Source organism: Odocoileus virginianus, chromosome 17 (assembly GCF_023699985.2).
Source record: "Odocoileus virginianus isolate 20LAN1187 ecotype Illinois chromosome 17, Ovbor_1.2, whole genome shotgun sequence".
Taxonomy (NCBI): domain Eukaryota; kingdom Metazoa; phylum Chordata; class Mammalia; order Artiodactyla; family Cervidae; genus Odocoileus; species Odocoileus virginianus.
In genome coordinates this window covers 19,029,601-19,046,313 of record NC_069690.1, presented here as the reverse complement: position 1 = coordinate 19,046,313, position 16,713 = coordinate 19,029,601, and the positions used below count along the sequence as shown (strand labels likewise).

General features: G+C 49.1%; 1 protein-coding gene and 1 long non-coding RNA gene across 4 annotated transcripts in view; one reads left to right on the top strand and one right to left on the bottom strand.

Annotated features, from left to right (window-relative positions):
- FAM222B (family with sequence similarity 222 member B) overlaps positions 1-16,614 on the top strand; it is a 55,554-nt gene extending 38,940 nt beyond the window's left edge. For all 3 annotated transcript variants that reach the window (XM_020884736.2, XM_020884738.2, XM_070478766.1), the window contains exons 2-3: positions 5,952-6,073; positions 12,702-16,614. In XM_020884736.2, coding sequence (XP_020740395.1) covers positions 5,992-6,073; positions 12,702-14,311 — 1,692 coding nt within the window. In that variant the 5' untranslated portion in view covers positions 5,952-5,991 and the 3' untranslated portion in view covers positions 14,312-16,614. The remainder of the gene's footprint in view (positions 1-5,951; positions 6,074-12,701) is intronic.
- LOC139039029 (uncharacterized) lies at positions 6,067-11,287 on the bottom strand. The gene is made up of 3 exons (XR_011492157.1): positions 11,153-11,287; positions 10,626-10,791; positions 6,067-7,580 (listed from the first exon to the last, which is right to left on the bottom strand). It is a non-coding gene; the product is annotated as an uncharacterized lncRNA (long non-coding RNA).
- Positions 16,615-16,713: the final 99 nt, after the last annotated feature.

Below are 16,713 nucleotides of genomic sequence, written 5' to 3'. Positions count from 1 at the left end.
AAGGACTTTTTAGACACTCTGAGCCTTAAAATCACACCCAACTTTGATATCTTTCCTACAGATGTCCTTTTTTAACTCAGTTGCCTCAGTTTCCCTGAGTGTGAGAGCTGTGCTTCTCTGGCAGCTTTTCATGAACTCATGTGGGATGCAGGGCTTTGAAGATTAAAAATTGCCACTTAATTATAGGTTATTTGTTTAATTATATTTCATCTGAGTAATAATCAAAAGCTTTCTGATTTGATACAGGTTTCTACAGGAAATTGTAAAAGGAAAAAATCCAATATTTGTGTATTATCTCAAGGAAGCGGTTTCTTCTGATTTCTTATTAATTTCTTTGTCTTGCTGTGCACAGTCCCAGGTACTTAGGAGTAAAACCCTACCAGCCCGACAGCTCTGCTTGTGATTATGAATGTGGTTAAGTACAAAGATTGTCAGTCTCTCTGATATGGTTCAGCTTAAGTTACAGTGATACAGCGCTGTTAGGAAACTGAAGGCTATTACATGCAATAAGGAGAAACTGCAGATTCTGATTTAGCAGCTTGTAACCTTCATTTCACATTTTTAGGAACACTGGTTTCTACCTAGTGGTAGAATGTACCGAAGCCAGAGGATACTTGTCAGTAGAGTGCAGTAGTGGTACCTGGGCCGTTTTTTTCGAGCATCGAGGCAGTTTCTGTCTCTTCTGCTCTCATTCCCAGAGTACAGGCACCTGTGCACACACTGGCACAGACACTTTTTGGCACTCGTGTTATTCGTGTGTTTCAAGGACCTGAATTCAGATAAATTCCAGACCCTGGGGTTAAAGTATATGCTATTCTTTCAGAATGTGAGCCAGCAGTATTTATTAAACATCTGTTACATGAATAATCTTGGTCCTGACCCTTGTAACAGGGAAGGATAAATAAAAGATAGTCTTCAGAAGCTCAAGTTGAAAGGTTAGAATGTCCAGGGCAAATACTTTCCTGGGTCCTGAATAACAAATTCAGGAGAAAGCAAGCACTTGGGTCCTTAGATGAAATAAATAATGAGAGGATCCAGGAAAGAAAGTTCATGATAAAGAAAGCGCTGGCAGAGAAAGCACCTTTAGTGACACGGGGGTGGGGTGGGGTGGGGTGGGGTGGAGGGAATAGGAGAGGAACAGGACCTTTTGTGATGGGTCTTTAAGGGTAGTTAGAAATAATGTTTCCAAACCCCTTGAGCCTCATGTGTTCAGCTTTGTGGAGGTGGTTTGCGGCAGGGGTAGTTCTGGGCTTTCAACAAATTTGGTCCAGAGTGAACGTCCATCTTTCTCGCCCTTTCTTTCTCCCAGCTTAGAGTTGTGAGGTCTCAGTTGCTAGTGATAAGTCCCCTATTGTGTTAAAGATAGAGAAGAAAGATGCCTTTGAGCAGTGACTGAATGTTATTGAGATTGGGTTAGTAGTGAAAAGTACAAGGTAGGTGGAAGTTGCCAGTTACCTGGACTGACAGAATTATCTGTTTGAATAGATGATTTCAGTGACACAGACCTTAAAGATGACTGGTTCTGCAGAGTCTGGTTTGATGAACATGTAATATTTTACCTTCTTTGTCCCTGTTAATTTTCCCCAGAGCAGTAGTCCCTTTGGTTTTTAACCTAATTTCTTGGGCCCCAGGAGTAAAGGAATGGGGAGCAGTAGGATGAGAATTCTGACTCTGCTCCTGAAAGGTAGTCTTTTTAGATGAGCCTTTACCTCATGGATTAGAAAACTTAGTAGTTAGAGATAGGGATGACTCTTTGAATGAATGCAGTTTCTCAAGGTTCATCATACTCTCTCAAGATGCATGGATTTTCACTGTTGGGTGTATTTTATAAAGTGGAGTCTGATAACAAGGGGGCATAACATTTTCTTTTTTTACATGAGATTTCAGAGATGGCACTGCTCTCAATTTCATTTTTTAATTAAAATCAATAAATAGAAGATTTAAAATTTTGAACCACAGCATGAATCAGAAGTGGGGTTTGTCAACGTTTACTTTTGGGGAGGTGGTAATTCTTTTTGAAAGTGGGGTTGAAGGCAGAGAAAGAGAAGGAAAGCAGGAGAGAGTCTTGGAAATAAGGGTACTGGAAGGCGCAAGGCTGTGGGTGGGAGACTGCTGGGAGGTCATGACTCTCCATCACTTCACCCCCGACTCCCTAGTAAAAAACCCTTTACTAGCATTTTCTCCTCTCCTTTTCCCACTTAAAAAAGAAAAAGAAAAAAAAAAAACATGAAGAGGAGTCTTTCTTTTCCTTGTTTTCTACCCTTCAGTGGTTGTTAAGCATAAACAGGGACAAACAGTACAAACAGCTGAGGTTTTCCTACCGGGCACAAACCTGTCCTAAGGCAGAGATGGCCCTTTATCAGATGCTACCCAGGAAAGCAGAGAGTGTGACCTTACAACTCTAATAAAACCTCTGTTAACCTCTGTGAGGCGGGGGAGGTGTGGGGGGCACGCATTAAAGTCCTTTTGAATTTTCCCAGTGGGGTCAGAGTTTTGTTCTTTAATTAGAGGTAGTCTGGGAAAAGCCAGCACTTGTGCAAATGCCCCAGGAGGGTCTGAACACCTCAGTTCTGTGCTCACTGTGACACTGTCATCCCCCTTCTTAGGGAGCAGGCCTCTGGTGGTAGGAGAGCTGGCTGAGAGCGCGCAGAGGCTCTGCCAAGGAGATCTTTTTTCTTTCTCTGTGATGTCTGCAGCTCATTTGGCCTGAGCACCAGGTTGCTACTTGATGCTGTTCAGAAGTCAGGATTTGAATTTTGAGGCCCTTTCAGAGAAGGTAGAGGTAATGTTGATTTCTGGGTCTAATTGTGCTTGTGGAAGTTATCAGCTGTAACTTATATTGGAACATACATTTTTTAAAAAGCCAGATGGTAATCAAAACGTGTGGGTGGTTTGAAGTTTTTAAATAAAGGGCTTGTACTCAGCTGCCAAACCTCCAGAGAAGTGCTTTGTACAATGCATCCCTGCTTTCTAGAATGGCTTGTGGAAGCAAGTTGCTTCCTTCCTATTTCCTCACAACCTTCGTGACCTTGCCACATTTGTCTTCCCTGCCCTGGCAGAAATTGATTCCTGACTTCAGTAAAACTGCCCAGGGGGCTTGAAGATTTCCTTAGTTTAAGAGGCAGTCTTTTGAAAAGGATGGCAGGTCCCTGAGCTCTAAAAGGAAGTGTGCACAGACGAGGGGCTGTGCTCTTGGCAGCCCAGATAATGCCGGTAAGGGCTCAGGAGCTAGACTTGCTGGGTGGTTCTGGTTGGAAACATAATCATCAAAGGTCCCAAACTCTGGGACTGCTTCCTGCTCAGACTAAAAACTGACTTGTGGAGTCTTTGCAGAATTCACCTCTTATTTTTGTTCCTTTGTTTGCTGTCAGTAAATCACTAATGCCTTTTGCCACAGTTCAGCTGGCTTAATTCTCTCCGGGTCTTCCTGTTGAAATCCAGAGTTGTGTATGTTATGGTCAGCTCTTTAGAATCCACAACCCCCTCTTGTCTCGTGGTTGCAGGCATCAGGATTTGCTAGGTGTATCAGAGATTACAGTGATCATTCGTAGATTGGTTCCTTCTAAAAAGTACAGGGAGAGAGTGTATCTGCAAAACAGCTGAATGAATGTGTTTTTTGTACCTCTGTCATCAGTCTCTTGGCTTTCCAGGTGAAGTTCAAGGCCTGGGGGTGGGAGTGTGCTTGGCTCCTTTGGAAGAGCTCCAAGGAGACTGCCAAGTGGCTGGAAGTAAAGTCAGCAAAAGGGTCAGGGGAGGTTAGAAGATGAGGTCAGATACGTAATAGTAACAGATCAGAGAAGCCCTTGTGGGCCACGTTAGGATTTCGTATTTTATTCTAAGTGAGAGGGGAAGTTGTTGGAGATTGTTGAGCTGATATAGTTTCCAATTAAAAAAATAAATTACTCTGACTGCCGTGTGGAGAACAGATTGGGTGATAGGAACGGGAGTGGAACAGAGAGGTCGTTTGGAAGGCTGTTGTCGTAATCCAGGCTAGAGATGACGAGACGAGTGAAATTACTGCCTACCTCCGAGAACGGTTGGGGGCCTCAGAAAGAAGACATCACTAAAGCCCCTCATACAGCCCTTCGCACGATCCTAGGCTCCAGAATTTGTTAATTCTCTCCTTTTCCTCGGAGTTTGCCCTCAGCTGTATTAGAACCACAGGGGAGAGGCCATTAAACAGAGATCGGCGTTCACAAGGGAAGGGTTGTAAGCAGTGCCTTGGTCGTTTGGCCCTAACAGAAGACTTTTTATTTCTCAAGGCACTGCAATTGGCACGCTGTGTTCATTCTGTCATCCCACCCACCAGAGACCTGAAAAGACCGAGTCTGTGCCCGAACCCCAGGGCAGCTCTGTTCTCATTGAGGCTTGCACTCTTCAGTTCTTTCTGCAGTTGGTATCTTAGACACAGTCTGAGCAGCCTCTTTCACAAAGTATCTTTTCAGCTACCTGGCTTTGCAAGCTGGAGCTCTCTGATACTCATCATGACGGTAGTTTTCACATACCTGAGAGGACCCTTTAAGGGGAAGAAAGAGGTTTTGTGGTCTTTGTTTAACATTTGAGCTTCCCCTTCACCCCTCCCCACCCCCCAGCCCACACCGGTCCTCTTTTGTTGTGATCTGAAAGCCTTAATACCAAGCCACCCTGATTTCTGGGGTTTGCACTGTGGGAAAGGAATTCAGTATGATTTAGTACATTACAATTGTTTGGGAAACGCATACTCCACAACTATACCACCCTGAACACGTCTGATCTTGAAGTTAAGCAGAGTCAGGCCTGGTTAGTACTTGGATGGGAGAGAAGCGTGGTTCTTGGTACAAGGGGAGCTTGAATTGTTGATAAAGCTTCCTTCCCTCCAGAAGGCTACATCAGTGTTTGCTTGGGCTGTGTGTGTCTTGTTGGAAGACTTCACTGATAAAACCATGCCATCTTGTTACAACATCAGAATCACCTGCCCGAAGAGGGCTGCTGGCAGCCTACCACTTCCTTGATTTACCCTGGGAGCAAAGCATTTTTTTTTTTTTTCTCCTTTTTTGGCGGGGAGGTGTGGGTCTGGAGATGTGTTTGTGTGAAAGGCCATAGGAAGGTGAATCCCCAGAAACTTGCAGACAGAATTCGCTTTGATAGTAGTTAGTCTTGTCTCCTAGGATGCTCTTATTCCTTCTTTTTATTAAAAGTAAGTTCAGGTGAATTCCCTGGTGGTCCAGTGGTCAGGACTCTGCCCTTTCACTGCCGAGGGCCCAAATTCAGTCCCTGGTTGGCAAACTTAAGATTCTGCAAGCTGAGAGGTATGGCCAAAAAAAAAAAAAAAAAAGTAAGCTCAGATTACTAGGACCCTAGTTGGACTTTGGGTGTCTTTGCATCTCATATACTGTACTGTCTCTGGAAGTGTCTGGCTGCCATGGCCCCCCACCCAGAGCTGTGAATAGATTGAGCCAGGCCCCATGAGGATAAGCTGTCTTCAGGAATGCTGTTCTTTTTTAGGGAGAAAGTGTCTTTTCCTTCACCTCAGTTGGACTATGCCCTAGCCTTTCTTTACCTGCCTTGGCTGGGGCACGGAGGAGAGCCAGCATACCATTTATGTGGCTGCCACATGGGCTTACCCAAAAGCCATAAGGAGAGGCAGCCTATGGGAAATGCAGGCGCCAAGCGAGTGCATCCGTAGCTTGTGAACATAAAGACCTTCAGTTGTTTGTGTGGATCGGTATTTTCTAGTTTTTATTTTCCCCACCCAGGCATCTGTGCTGACTGAAATATTTGAGCCATAGCAATAGTAGAGAGCAAATTGTTTCTACAGATAAAGACATAGGTATATTTTCATCCTACATGTTGCTAATTAAATTGCTTATCTATCTAAACTTGGGCCTCTGCTGCTGATATCCGATGTCCCTGGTATCTTCCTTGAGTGAGTTGCTTTGTGTTCCGTGACCTTGTTTTTTTTGTCATTGCAGTGTGAGTGACTGCCTCATGTTGTGTTGATGCCGGTCTGCCATGCTAGCCTGTCTACCAGGGCCAGGTGACCTGTCCTTTCAGCTTCTTTCTCACACGCAGATGAACACTGGACTTCAGAAATGTAAGTAATGTGGATCCCAGGGAAGCATGCGCTCCTTTATTTTTCCCCTCCATTCGGGTTCTCCCAGAGACAACTTTGGGGTACCCTGACTTTGGTACCTCCAAGATATTCTTCAGCACAGACAGCAAGAAAGCAGCTGCAGAACTTGTCGGCAATGCGAGACGCTTCACTGATCAGAGCCTCTAAAATACTAGATTCCCCAGTGTGTGTCATCTTAATTTTAATTGTTGCTGATAGATGTCTGTTGAGCAGTAAGGCTATATGGTGTTTTACAGCCCAGTATTACATATATCATATATGTATATATCACCCTTCAAAGAAGTATTTCAGTTTGAACCCTGGGAGGAATGGAATGAAAATGCACAGTCCAGATTACTTACTGTATCCCTGAAACAAACTGTTTGCACTGTTGTGTTGTTTGGAGCTCTCTGAGTGCCCTCTGCCACAGAGACAGACTGTTCCCCCTTGGACTTGCTGTCTGCCTTCTGAGCCAGTGCCCGCAGCTCACAGCAAACAAACTTTCGCCTCCAGAAGGGACATGGAACTATCTAGCTTTCTCAGCCTCTCTGGGCGTGTTCCTGTTAATATTCTTCCCCCAAGACGGGATTTTGGAGAACTGCTAGCTTCCTGTATTACATTGGCTGGCATTGGGGCTTCAGACTGTGTTTTCCCAGATTCCTACCTTCCATCCCTGTATTACGTGAATGTGCAAGGAAGATTCTGTTCCTGGCTTATCACATGCACGGCGTCTTCAAGTGTAAAGATGGCCCTAAATTTGGAAGAGTTTCCTTTCAGAGCAAAAAGGGAAAAACAACGAAGCATCTCAGCTTACCCTTTAACAGAAAAAGAGCCTCAGCAGGTTACCTGACTCCTTTATGGCAGAGGTTGGCAAGCTTTTCCTGACAAGGGTCTCTTGCGTGTTCTCACCTCTGCGCTCACGGGGCACCGGCGGCCGTGGCAGTGTGTAAACGAACGAGTGCGGCTATGCTCCAGCACAACCCTCTGCGGAAGAAGCACCGCAACCTGGCGCTGGCTTTCAGGCTGTCGTTTGCCGCTCCCTGCTTCATGAGATTATCTGCAGAAGTTAAAAACGGTCTGGCCTCTTGACTTCCTTTCTTTGAGGGAGAGTAAGACTCAGAGCCTGGCCAGATCTAGAATTTGGCCAGTGAACGCAGCTCCTGTAACAACAGAGCTGAGAGTGTCTGTCTTCCTTCTGCAGCGGCCTGACGCAGTCGGCAAGCTCGCTGTCCCAGCTCCTGCCCAGCCTCTCTTTCTCCCATGAGTGCTGGTCGGGTGAGGGCATTGTCTGGGTTCTCTGGCCGCCCAGAGCCACATGCTCACGTGCTGTGGCTGGGTGCAGGCTTCCAGGCACAGAGCGGGGGAGGGGGGGAAGGTGTACTCAGAAGGGTGTAGTAAGATGGCAGAGAGCAGCTCACTGTCTTTCTTCTAGGTCCTTAACACACTCTGACAGCTTCGCCCAGAGATTTACCATCAAGGGCTGAACCATCTAGGAGGAAAGGCAAATAGGCAGTTTTATCTTAGCTGCTGACGTTGGATCTTCACTCCCTTCTCCCCAGAGCAGCCCCCAAGTCACCTCTGCAGAAAGCTCTGTCCCAAATCTGTATTCAAGAATTGAGGTGTCCTTTTTCTCTGGTTTCAGGCTTACCTATTCATTTGGGGGACAATGTATTTGAATCTCTTCAACTCTCTTGTGACTCTCCTTAACTACACCTAAACTTTTGCAGAGACGAAAACCCAGTGGTGTTTTTAAACTCACTTTCTTGCTTCTTTGCTCTCCCAAAATGTATTAGGAGAAACAAAAAACACTCCTGTGATTTACAGTTCTTAGCATTAAGCATTATTTACCATTAAGGTGGGACAGAGTATAAACTGTCTGCTTCACAAACCAGAAGCTAAGGCGCTGCCCAGAGCCCAAGTCTACCAGCTGTCAGGATCTGTGACTGCTACTCAGCCTTTCCCTGCTCCCATCCTCAGAAGGGTCTTAAAAGTTGCTCAGAACACAGAACTCAGTATCTAGTGAGGTGGGCATGAAGTGTGTGCATGCTAAGTTGCTTCAGTCATGTCTTTTTGTGACCCCATGGACTGTAGCCCGCCAGATTCCTCTGTCCATGGTGATTCTCCAGGCAAGAATACTGAAGTGGGTTGCCATGCCGTCCTCCAGGGGCTCTTCCCAACCCAGGGATCAAACTCATGTCTCTTATGTGTCCTGCATTGGCCGGCAGGTTCTTTACCACTAGTGCTACCTAGGAAACTCCATGGGGTACAGGTATTTATAGCTTTGTTGTTGTTCAGTCGTCCAGTCGTGCCCGACTCTTTCCAACCCTATGGGCTGCAGCACGCCAGGCCTCCCTGTCCCTCACCATCTCTTGAGAGTTTGCCCAAGTTCATGGTCATTATATTGGTGATGCCATCCAGCCATCTCATCCTCTGACGCCCTCGTCTTCTGCCCTCAATCTTTCCCAGCATCAGCGTTAATAGCTTAGTATATTTTATATTGGAATAGTCAGCTTAAGGCAGGGGAGATGGGTCAGGGCTCAGGAGAAGGGATATGTGGCTTCTTGGCCCAGCACTGTCAGTCACCCAGCTGATCAGTCAGTCGTCCACCGGCTTGAGCTGCCGTATGTACAGAATCATAGTATCAGTCCCTTCAGACACCAGTGTTTTCTCTTCTCCCCATCCTCTTCTACATGTATAGGAGGGTGTGATGTATTTTCCCACCAAAAGTATGACTTGCCTTAGTGCAGGCTGGATTAAGGGACATCTTGCCTTTGGGTGGGTCCTGCACGGGCTAGAAGACCACAATTGTGGTCAGTGGCTGCCCTCCCAGAACTTTCCTGGATTGTTATTCCATAATGTCACATGGTTCGGGAGACCTCCGCCATTTTGGAGCTTTGTACTTGAAATGGAGCTTTGTACTTGAAAAATTTGTTTTCCTCTAAGCCATCTTCTCCCAGTTCCCCAGAAACTGTTGCTTTTGAACATTTTTTTCCTTCATTAACCCCAAGCCTCTGCTCCTGTTTCTCCAGTTTACAGTCAGGTATATAGATAGGGTGGCTTGATAAAGATTTCTGGGTAGAGTGGTTGAAATGACCAAAGGTCCCTGGTCTTCAGATTGTCTTTCAGACAGCGACTGTGACCTCTTTCACTGTAGAGCCTTGGGACCTTGGACAAATAATCAAAATTAATCTTTTACTATACTCTCATATGCTTATCTGCCCCCTAGTGGAAAGATCTGGAGATGGCAAATTGGCCCAATGACTGGATAAACGAAGAGAAACATCAGAAATATTAGCTAACATTTGTTGAGTGCTTACCATATGCCAGGCACTGTCTTGCATATTTTTACGCACATTCCCATTCATTCTTCAATAATTCCATATGGGAGACTCACTTATCTTTCTTTTAAGCATGAGAGTGTTTGTCACTTGTCAGTGTCACATTACTAATCAGTGACGAGGCTAGAATTCACTCTTGGGTCAGACTCCAAAGCCTGTATTTGATGCACAGAGACACGCCTGTGTGTCTCCACAGGTTAGAGGTTCCTGCTACATAAGCCACTAGTGTCTTCTGATCTTCAAAACAGAAAGGTAAACGGGGAGGTCCCGGGGAGGTTACTTTGTCCCATCTGTGGGCAGACTCAGCGAAACCTGCTATCCTTGAATGATCACCATTGACAGTTACAGGTCCTGTTCACAGAGCATTTCCTGTTCATCGGATCTCTTGATCTTAGTAATTCTGTGAGGTAGGACAGCAGGTATCATCGCTGTTTATAAATGAGGAGTGACTGAGCGACACTCTGAGTCGTCAGATAATAAAGCCAGTGCTTGAATCCAGTCTCTTTTTTTCCAACCACAGAGTCTCTGTTCTCCACTGCTTTATGTCTCGATTAACGACACTGTTGGTACAGATAGTTAAAGAAGTTGCTTGCAAAGCTGTAGTGTCTGTCAGCTGTGCACTTAGAGGAAATGATGCAGAAGAAAGAAAGGCTCCGGGGTGCCTGTGTGGGGCCGAGGTGGTACTGAGGAAAACTCAGAAGAGCTGGGCTGAAGTCTGGTGTGGGAGTGGGTGGTGCCAGCGCCCCAGAACGTGGCCTCTTTCTTGTCCAGTACGCTCGTCTGTCACCCTTGAGAGTCTTCCTCGACGTGCTGCAGCCTGTGTCCAGCCTCCCCGCCCCTCACCCCATCACCATTGTCAGCATCAGTGGAGCCAGGACAGAGGGAACTATTCGGTGTAGTGTCCCGTCCTGTACTTCTGATTGAGGCCAGCACACCTTGTGCTTCTGCTAGAAAAAACTAGCTTGAGAGTTGGTATTGACTTGGAGCAAAGGAGCTCTGTTACTCAACAAGCCACTGTACCAGCCTCTCTCTGTTGACCTTCAAGGAGAGAAGCTTGTTAACATGGAGCTAGACTCTTCCTACACGGAGGGGCAGACCTTCATTTCCTGTATGAATGGAAACGCAGCAGCTTCAGACTCCTCCTATTCAGCTGAATCCCAGCTGTTCAGCCAGACAGTATATTTCCAGGTACTTACTCTGCAGGTCTGCTCCGGGCAAGGAAGGCGCCAAGCCAGGAGTGTCACACACTTCTCATCAGGCACATGAAAGCACAGTGGCTGACCAGGGCAGCTTCCCATGGAGCTCTGGTACCTTGAGTTTAGGAACATTCTTCAGTGATTGCAGACTTTTTTGGTGTCCTCTCTGCAAGAGAATGTAAGACAGGTTAGAAAATGACCCCACTTTATGGAGCCTGAAGCCCATTAAGGGTCAGAGGCTTACAAGCAGCAGCAGAACTCTGTTCTCCAGGCTTTGACCCTGCTTGCCATCTATTGCTGCCTAGTGGGTGGGAGACTTCCAGGCCTCCCTGCCTCCTCCTGCTTCCTACCTTCAATTGTCACTGTCACATTCCTCCTTCTAAGGCCTTCTGCAGATCAATCATCTTACAAACATTGCGATTACGGATGGAGCAGGTATTCAGCACTCAGTAAATAAAGTAGAGCCTTGAATACGTTAGAATGCCTACCAAGTTCAGGGCACTGTGCCAGCGTTTGAAAACACGAACCTTTTCCTTTCTGTACCCTTTTTTGCTGAGTCCTGCCTCTCTGAGCGTGAGTCCGGATCTCTCTTCCCCTCCTGAACTGGAGCTTTCTTTTCTTGCTTCCGAGGAGAGCAGCAGTTTCTAAGCAGTTGCTGCCAGCCAACCAGCAGTGTCACCCAATGCAGGCAGCTGTGCCCCTCCCTGCCAGCACTCACTAGACGACTTCTGTTCCGTGATGCCCAGCGGCGTGACTTTGAATGGGGTCTCCTTTGGGCCAAGCCAGCTGAGGCCACAAGCCAGGCATCTGGTCAGCTTAGTGCTTGGTCTGCCCTGGCGGCCTCCGGCACGGGGGGAAGTAGGGAGGGAGCCTGCTAGCTGAACCCCGGCTCCCAGCCAAGCGCACCCCTCCTTTTTTTTTTTTTCTGCTTAGGGGAGTCTGTGTACTTACTCAGCAAGCCTTTATTAAGCACCTTCTGTGTATACTCAGGAGAGACCCTCCCTCGGAGAGAGGGAGAATGGAGCTGAGACCCCTTGCCAGGAGCCTGGCAAGCTTAAAGAGCTCTTGTTCTCAGAACCTTTTCCTTTTTGACTGCTAGCGCAACATCCGCTGGAGCCCCCTGATGGGAGGCGACTGGAGACGGGAACAAAGAGACTGTTAGCATTAATGAGGCCCATTGAGCGGTGTTTCCGCAGTCTCCAAAGGAGGGCAGGTTTTTCCTCTTTCATTTCAGAAAGTGACAGCTGACAGGGGCCGAATACAGACTATTTTTGGCTCTCAGAACTTAAAGATGCTCTGAATCCTTTCTCCTCAGTTCCCTCCCTGCAGTCCTGTCATTATTGTCACCCCCCACGAAGAAATAAATAAAGCCTTTTGATCTTCACCCAGTCAGGCTGAGAGTAAGCTGTAAACAAAAATGAACTTGTGACATGGGGGTGGGGGAGGGATGTTGGCAGCTCGCTCCTCTGCCCCTGAAAAAAGAAGCATCCTGTCTCCTGTGCCAGGATGCTCACCCCGTGGGCACAGTGCCCCAGCTGCCACTGCCCAGAGAGCTGACGCCACACTGGCCACCGCAGACCGGAGGGGAGCCTTTCTGGGTGCCCTGTTCCCCAGGGTGTCTCCGGGCAGGGACCGAGTGGCCCTGAGAAGCAGCTCTGCTTAGAACCTCCAAACCCCAGGCCAGCAGGGGCTGGTAGGAACTTGGATAGACTTCCGCGTGAGAATTGGCCCAGTTCCGGCTCTCTACGTTGGGAGACTTTGGAAAGTTGCTCTGCTCTTCTGATCATTAGTGACCTCGTTTGTGAAGTGGGACCATCATGATAGTACCTGCCTCCTAACACAGTAGCAGGGATTCATGGAGACAGCCTGGCACTCAGCACGAGTCCTGGCCCATGAGACGTGCCCACTGCATGTTAGCCGGGCTTGTTTTTGTGGGGGCCTGAGGCTGGCTCCAAACTGGAGACTCAGCCTGACACCCCGTGCGCCCTGCAGGCGGGAAGTCTAGGAGGGCTGGTTGGCTTGGCACTGACGAGCTCCCTCTCCTTCTCTGCTCTCCTTCCCCTTCTCTCTCTCTAGGGGACACTACACAGAAAATGAGAACTGCTCACTACCCCACCCCAGCCGAATTGGACGCGTATGCTAAGAAGGTCGCAAACAACCCACTGACTATAAAAATCTTCCCCAACAGTGTGAAGGTTCCCCAGCGGAAACACGTTCGTCGTACTGTGAACGGCCTGGACACATCGGCCCAGCGCTACAGCCCCTACCCGACTCAGGCCGCCACCAGGGCAGGCCTGCTGGCCATTGTCAAAGTGCCAGCCAAAAGCATACTCAAGGACTTTGACGGCACCCGAGCCCGGTTGCTCCCCGAGGCCATCATGAACCCCCCAGTGGCGCCCTATGCCACTGTGGCACCCAGCACTTTAGCCCACACCCAGGCCCAGGCTCTGGCCCGCCAGCAGGCCCTGCAGCATGCACAGACCCTGGCCCATGCCCCTCCCCAGACGCTGCAGCACCCTCAGGGTATCCCGCCACCCCAGGCGCTGTCCCACCCCCAGAGCCTCCAACAGCCTCAGGGCCTGGGGCACCCTCAGCCCATGGCCCAGACCCAGGGCTTGGTCCACCCTCAGGCCCTGTCTCACCAGGGTCTCCAGCACCCCCCCACTCCCTTGCTGCATGGAGGCCGGAAGATGCCAGACTCAGATGCCCCCCCGAATGTGACCGTGTCTACCTCAACTATCCCCCTTTCCATGGCGGCCACCCTGCAGCAGAGCCAGCCCCCGGACCTGAGCAGCATCGTGCACCAGATCAACCAGTTTTGCCAGACGCGGGCGGGCGTCAGCACTACCTCAGTGTGTGAGGGCCAGATCGCCAACCCCAGCCCCATTAGTCGCAGCCTGCTCATCAATGCAAGCACTCGGGTGTCGACCCACAGCGTCCCCACACCAATGCCTTCATGTGTGGTCAATCCCATGGAGCACACCCACGCGGCCAGTGCCGCGCTGCCCGCTGCGGGCCCCGTCAACCTGCCCGCGGGCCTCGCGCGCGCTCCCACTGGCTACCCTAGCGACCTCAAGCCAGTCGCCTGGAACCAGCACCAGCTGGCCCACCTGCAGCAGATGTGCGGTGAGGCCGGTGGGACGCCGGCCCCTGGCCTGACAGGCAAGCATGCAGCAGGACGCGAGTTGGCAGGGCCTGGCTTGGTGGGCAAGGCCCCTGCCTACCCGCAGGAACTCTGCCTGGCACAGTCTTTCCATCTGAAGCCACCCCTGGAGAAGCCAACCCCATCCCCACCCGTCAACGGCCTGGCCGCCCCCCTGGCCTACCCCAATGGTCACTACTTCCAACCCCTGTGGAACAACATTCTGCCCACTCCCAATAGCGACAGCTCGGGGTCTCAGGACCTCGCCGGGCCGTTCCACGCTGGGCAGCCCGCGGGTGCACCCCTCGACTGTGCGGCGGTGGCTGCGGGGGCGCACTTCCGGGCAGGGACTGGGGGCGGTCCGGTGGCAAGCCAGAACAGCTTGATACAAACGGTGGATTACCTAAGTGGGGATTTCCAGCAGGCCTGCTTCCGAGAACAGAGCCTGGCCATGCTGAGCAAGGCCCACCGAGCCCCTGGCAACCGAGCCCCTGACCCCGCAGATAGTCGAAGTCTTCATATTCAGCACCCAGGGTATAGATAGGGAGCCCTGGTGCCCTCCACAAGTTCCACGTCATACATCACCCTCCTAGGTTTAGTCTTACTTTTGAGTAATGGATAGTTTCAAAGTTTCACTGCTCCAACGTGATCATTCTTAGATGTCTAAGAAAGGGAATTGAGTGGGATCTAATTGAGGACAGAGGGGGGTCCTCTTCGCCCTCATCTTCCCCTGTACCAGCCCCGCAGCTTTTGGGTTTATGTTGGGACCTAATCTCAACTCCCGGCTTGACTCTCCATTGCCTGCCTATCAGTCCAGTCCCTGCCCCCTCCCCCCCCATTTCCCACCAGCCTCCTTTCATCTTTACCTGACCTCTCACGGTTGCCCTTAGGACTGAGGTATGGGCTGAGGGAAGGGTCCCGTAGGCGAGGTAGTAGCCAGCATCCAGCCGCCTGAGTTGGCGTCTTCCTGTCTGTCTGTCTCTTTCTGGGACTAAGAAGCCAGACTTCCCAAGTGCTCTGGGAGCCGATTTCTCATTTACCCAAAGACCTCAAATCAAAACTGACCCGGTCTGCATCTCCTCCCAGCCCTTCCCCATTCCTCAAGGCTTTGTTTTACACCTGCATTGAACCCAGAGCCGCTGCACTTGTCCTTGCCAGACTCCTCAAGGGCATCCTGCAAGCATGTGGGCGTGGCCTTGAGACATGGCAGGGGGGCAGGGGGGCCGGGGAACCTGCCTTTGTATTGATCCCTTGGTTCCTGACTCCCTTTCCATCCGTAGAGAGATGCCAGGACCGTCTGGCATATCCAAGACCTTCCTCACTGTTTCTCTCCTGAGTCACCTGCCGCCCTCATGCCCCACTCCCCCCTCACAAACAGAACAAAAAGCCAGTCTTACTTGAGGAATTAGGTAGTAGGTATGGGATGATCACATTGGAGTTTGGAATTAAAAACACTGAAAAAAAAAAAAGTTAAACTGCATTTGGTTCTCTACACTGGCTAAGAATATTGCTCTACACTGTAAGTTTTAAGCGTCCTGTTTCTGTATGAATGTAGCGTGGGTTTGAGTAGCAATGTGTGTGAGCGGCCCCACAGGTGCATTCACTGTCTAGTCACCTTTCGCAGCCCCTATTTAATGAAGAAAAAAAAAACACAAAGCCTTAAGCTCTTTGAATTCTCCTTTACCAAATGAGCATGGTTCTAACAGCTGGAGATGGGCCCCTATTGGAAACAGCCCCTCCTGCCCCTAGCCCGCCCTCACCCACTCCATGCTCACATGTCTGTTCCCGGTGACAGTTAGTTGGCTAGAAATTTTAAACTTTTCTGTAACTTAGATTGTTTTGTTGTAATGTTTTGCACCCTTCTGTTAAAGACACATAGTTGGGCTGTTGTTTTCTTTCTTTTTTTTTTTTTCTTTAAACCAAATAAGCCCTACCCTTTCCTCTTGTCTCTGGGGAATGTGAGCTGATGTTATTTAAGATTCTTGGTTTTGTTTACTATACTATCCACTGTTCTTTAGCCAGAAATTCTCTAGTGATCTGAAGCAATGTGACTGAAGACCAGTTTTTAAATTACGTGTTGGCAAGTTGCCTTATATTTAAAAAGAGAAAAAACAAGGAAAAATAATGCCTGATTGTGTTATGCCAAATGATAGCAACATGGAGTCCTAGTTTATTGTTCCCCGCTGTTTTGCTGCCGTCTGTAGACACTGGTACCTCCGTGTCCTGAGCCCCCAGGAGCAGCTGGTGCGATGCCTTCTCCCAGCGTGTTGGCCACCATCTCACCCAGGGGCCCCTTCCAGTTCTTGCTTCTCTCGAGTTAAATTCTCTGAAAGGACACCACTGTCTCAGCTTATCCCCTGCTTGATCCCCAAATGTTTCTGCTGTAATTTTTTTCCAATGCCTCTCTCCCCAAAAGGTGAGCTGCCATTTTAGGAAATTGGACCAGACACCAACTTGGGGGCTTAAAAATCAAACCTCAAACCCATCTCTTCCTGTGTAGGGGTGCATCTGAAGCTCTCACTCCCACCCCTAGTCTGCATGGAAAATGTACTGTGACCCCCCTGCCCCCCACTACCCTCGCCTTTGGTGGGAGATGTTTCCTAGTTCACCCTGAGCCCCTCTTCCCCCCTGCCAGCCAACCCCCAGCCAGCAATAAAGGTCCATGCCAGGGCCTCCTATCCACACCTGCGCCTCCATTCCACACTACCCCTAGAAAATAATCTGGGTCTCCTGCCGTCCACATACTGTAGCATTCATTCTCCATCTCCCTCATCCTCTCACCTGTGGTGGTTTATGGGTGTGATGGGGTTTTTAAGATTATTATAAACCAGTAAAAAAGAAAACTCACCTTTTGATCTTGTCCTATTCGTTACTGCTTGTTTGAGATGATCTTTCTCAATGGTTTTTAATACTTATTAGAAATAATTTATCATTTCTAAAGGGCCC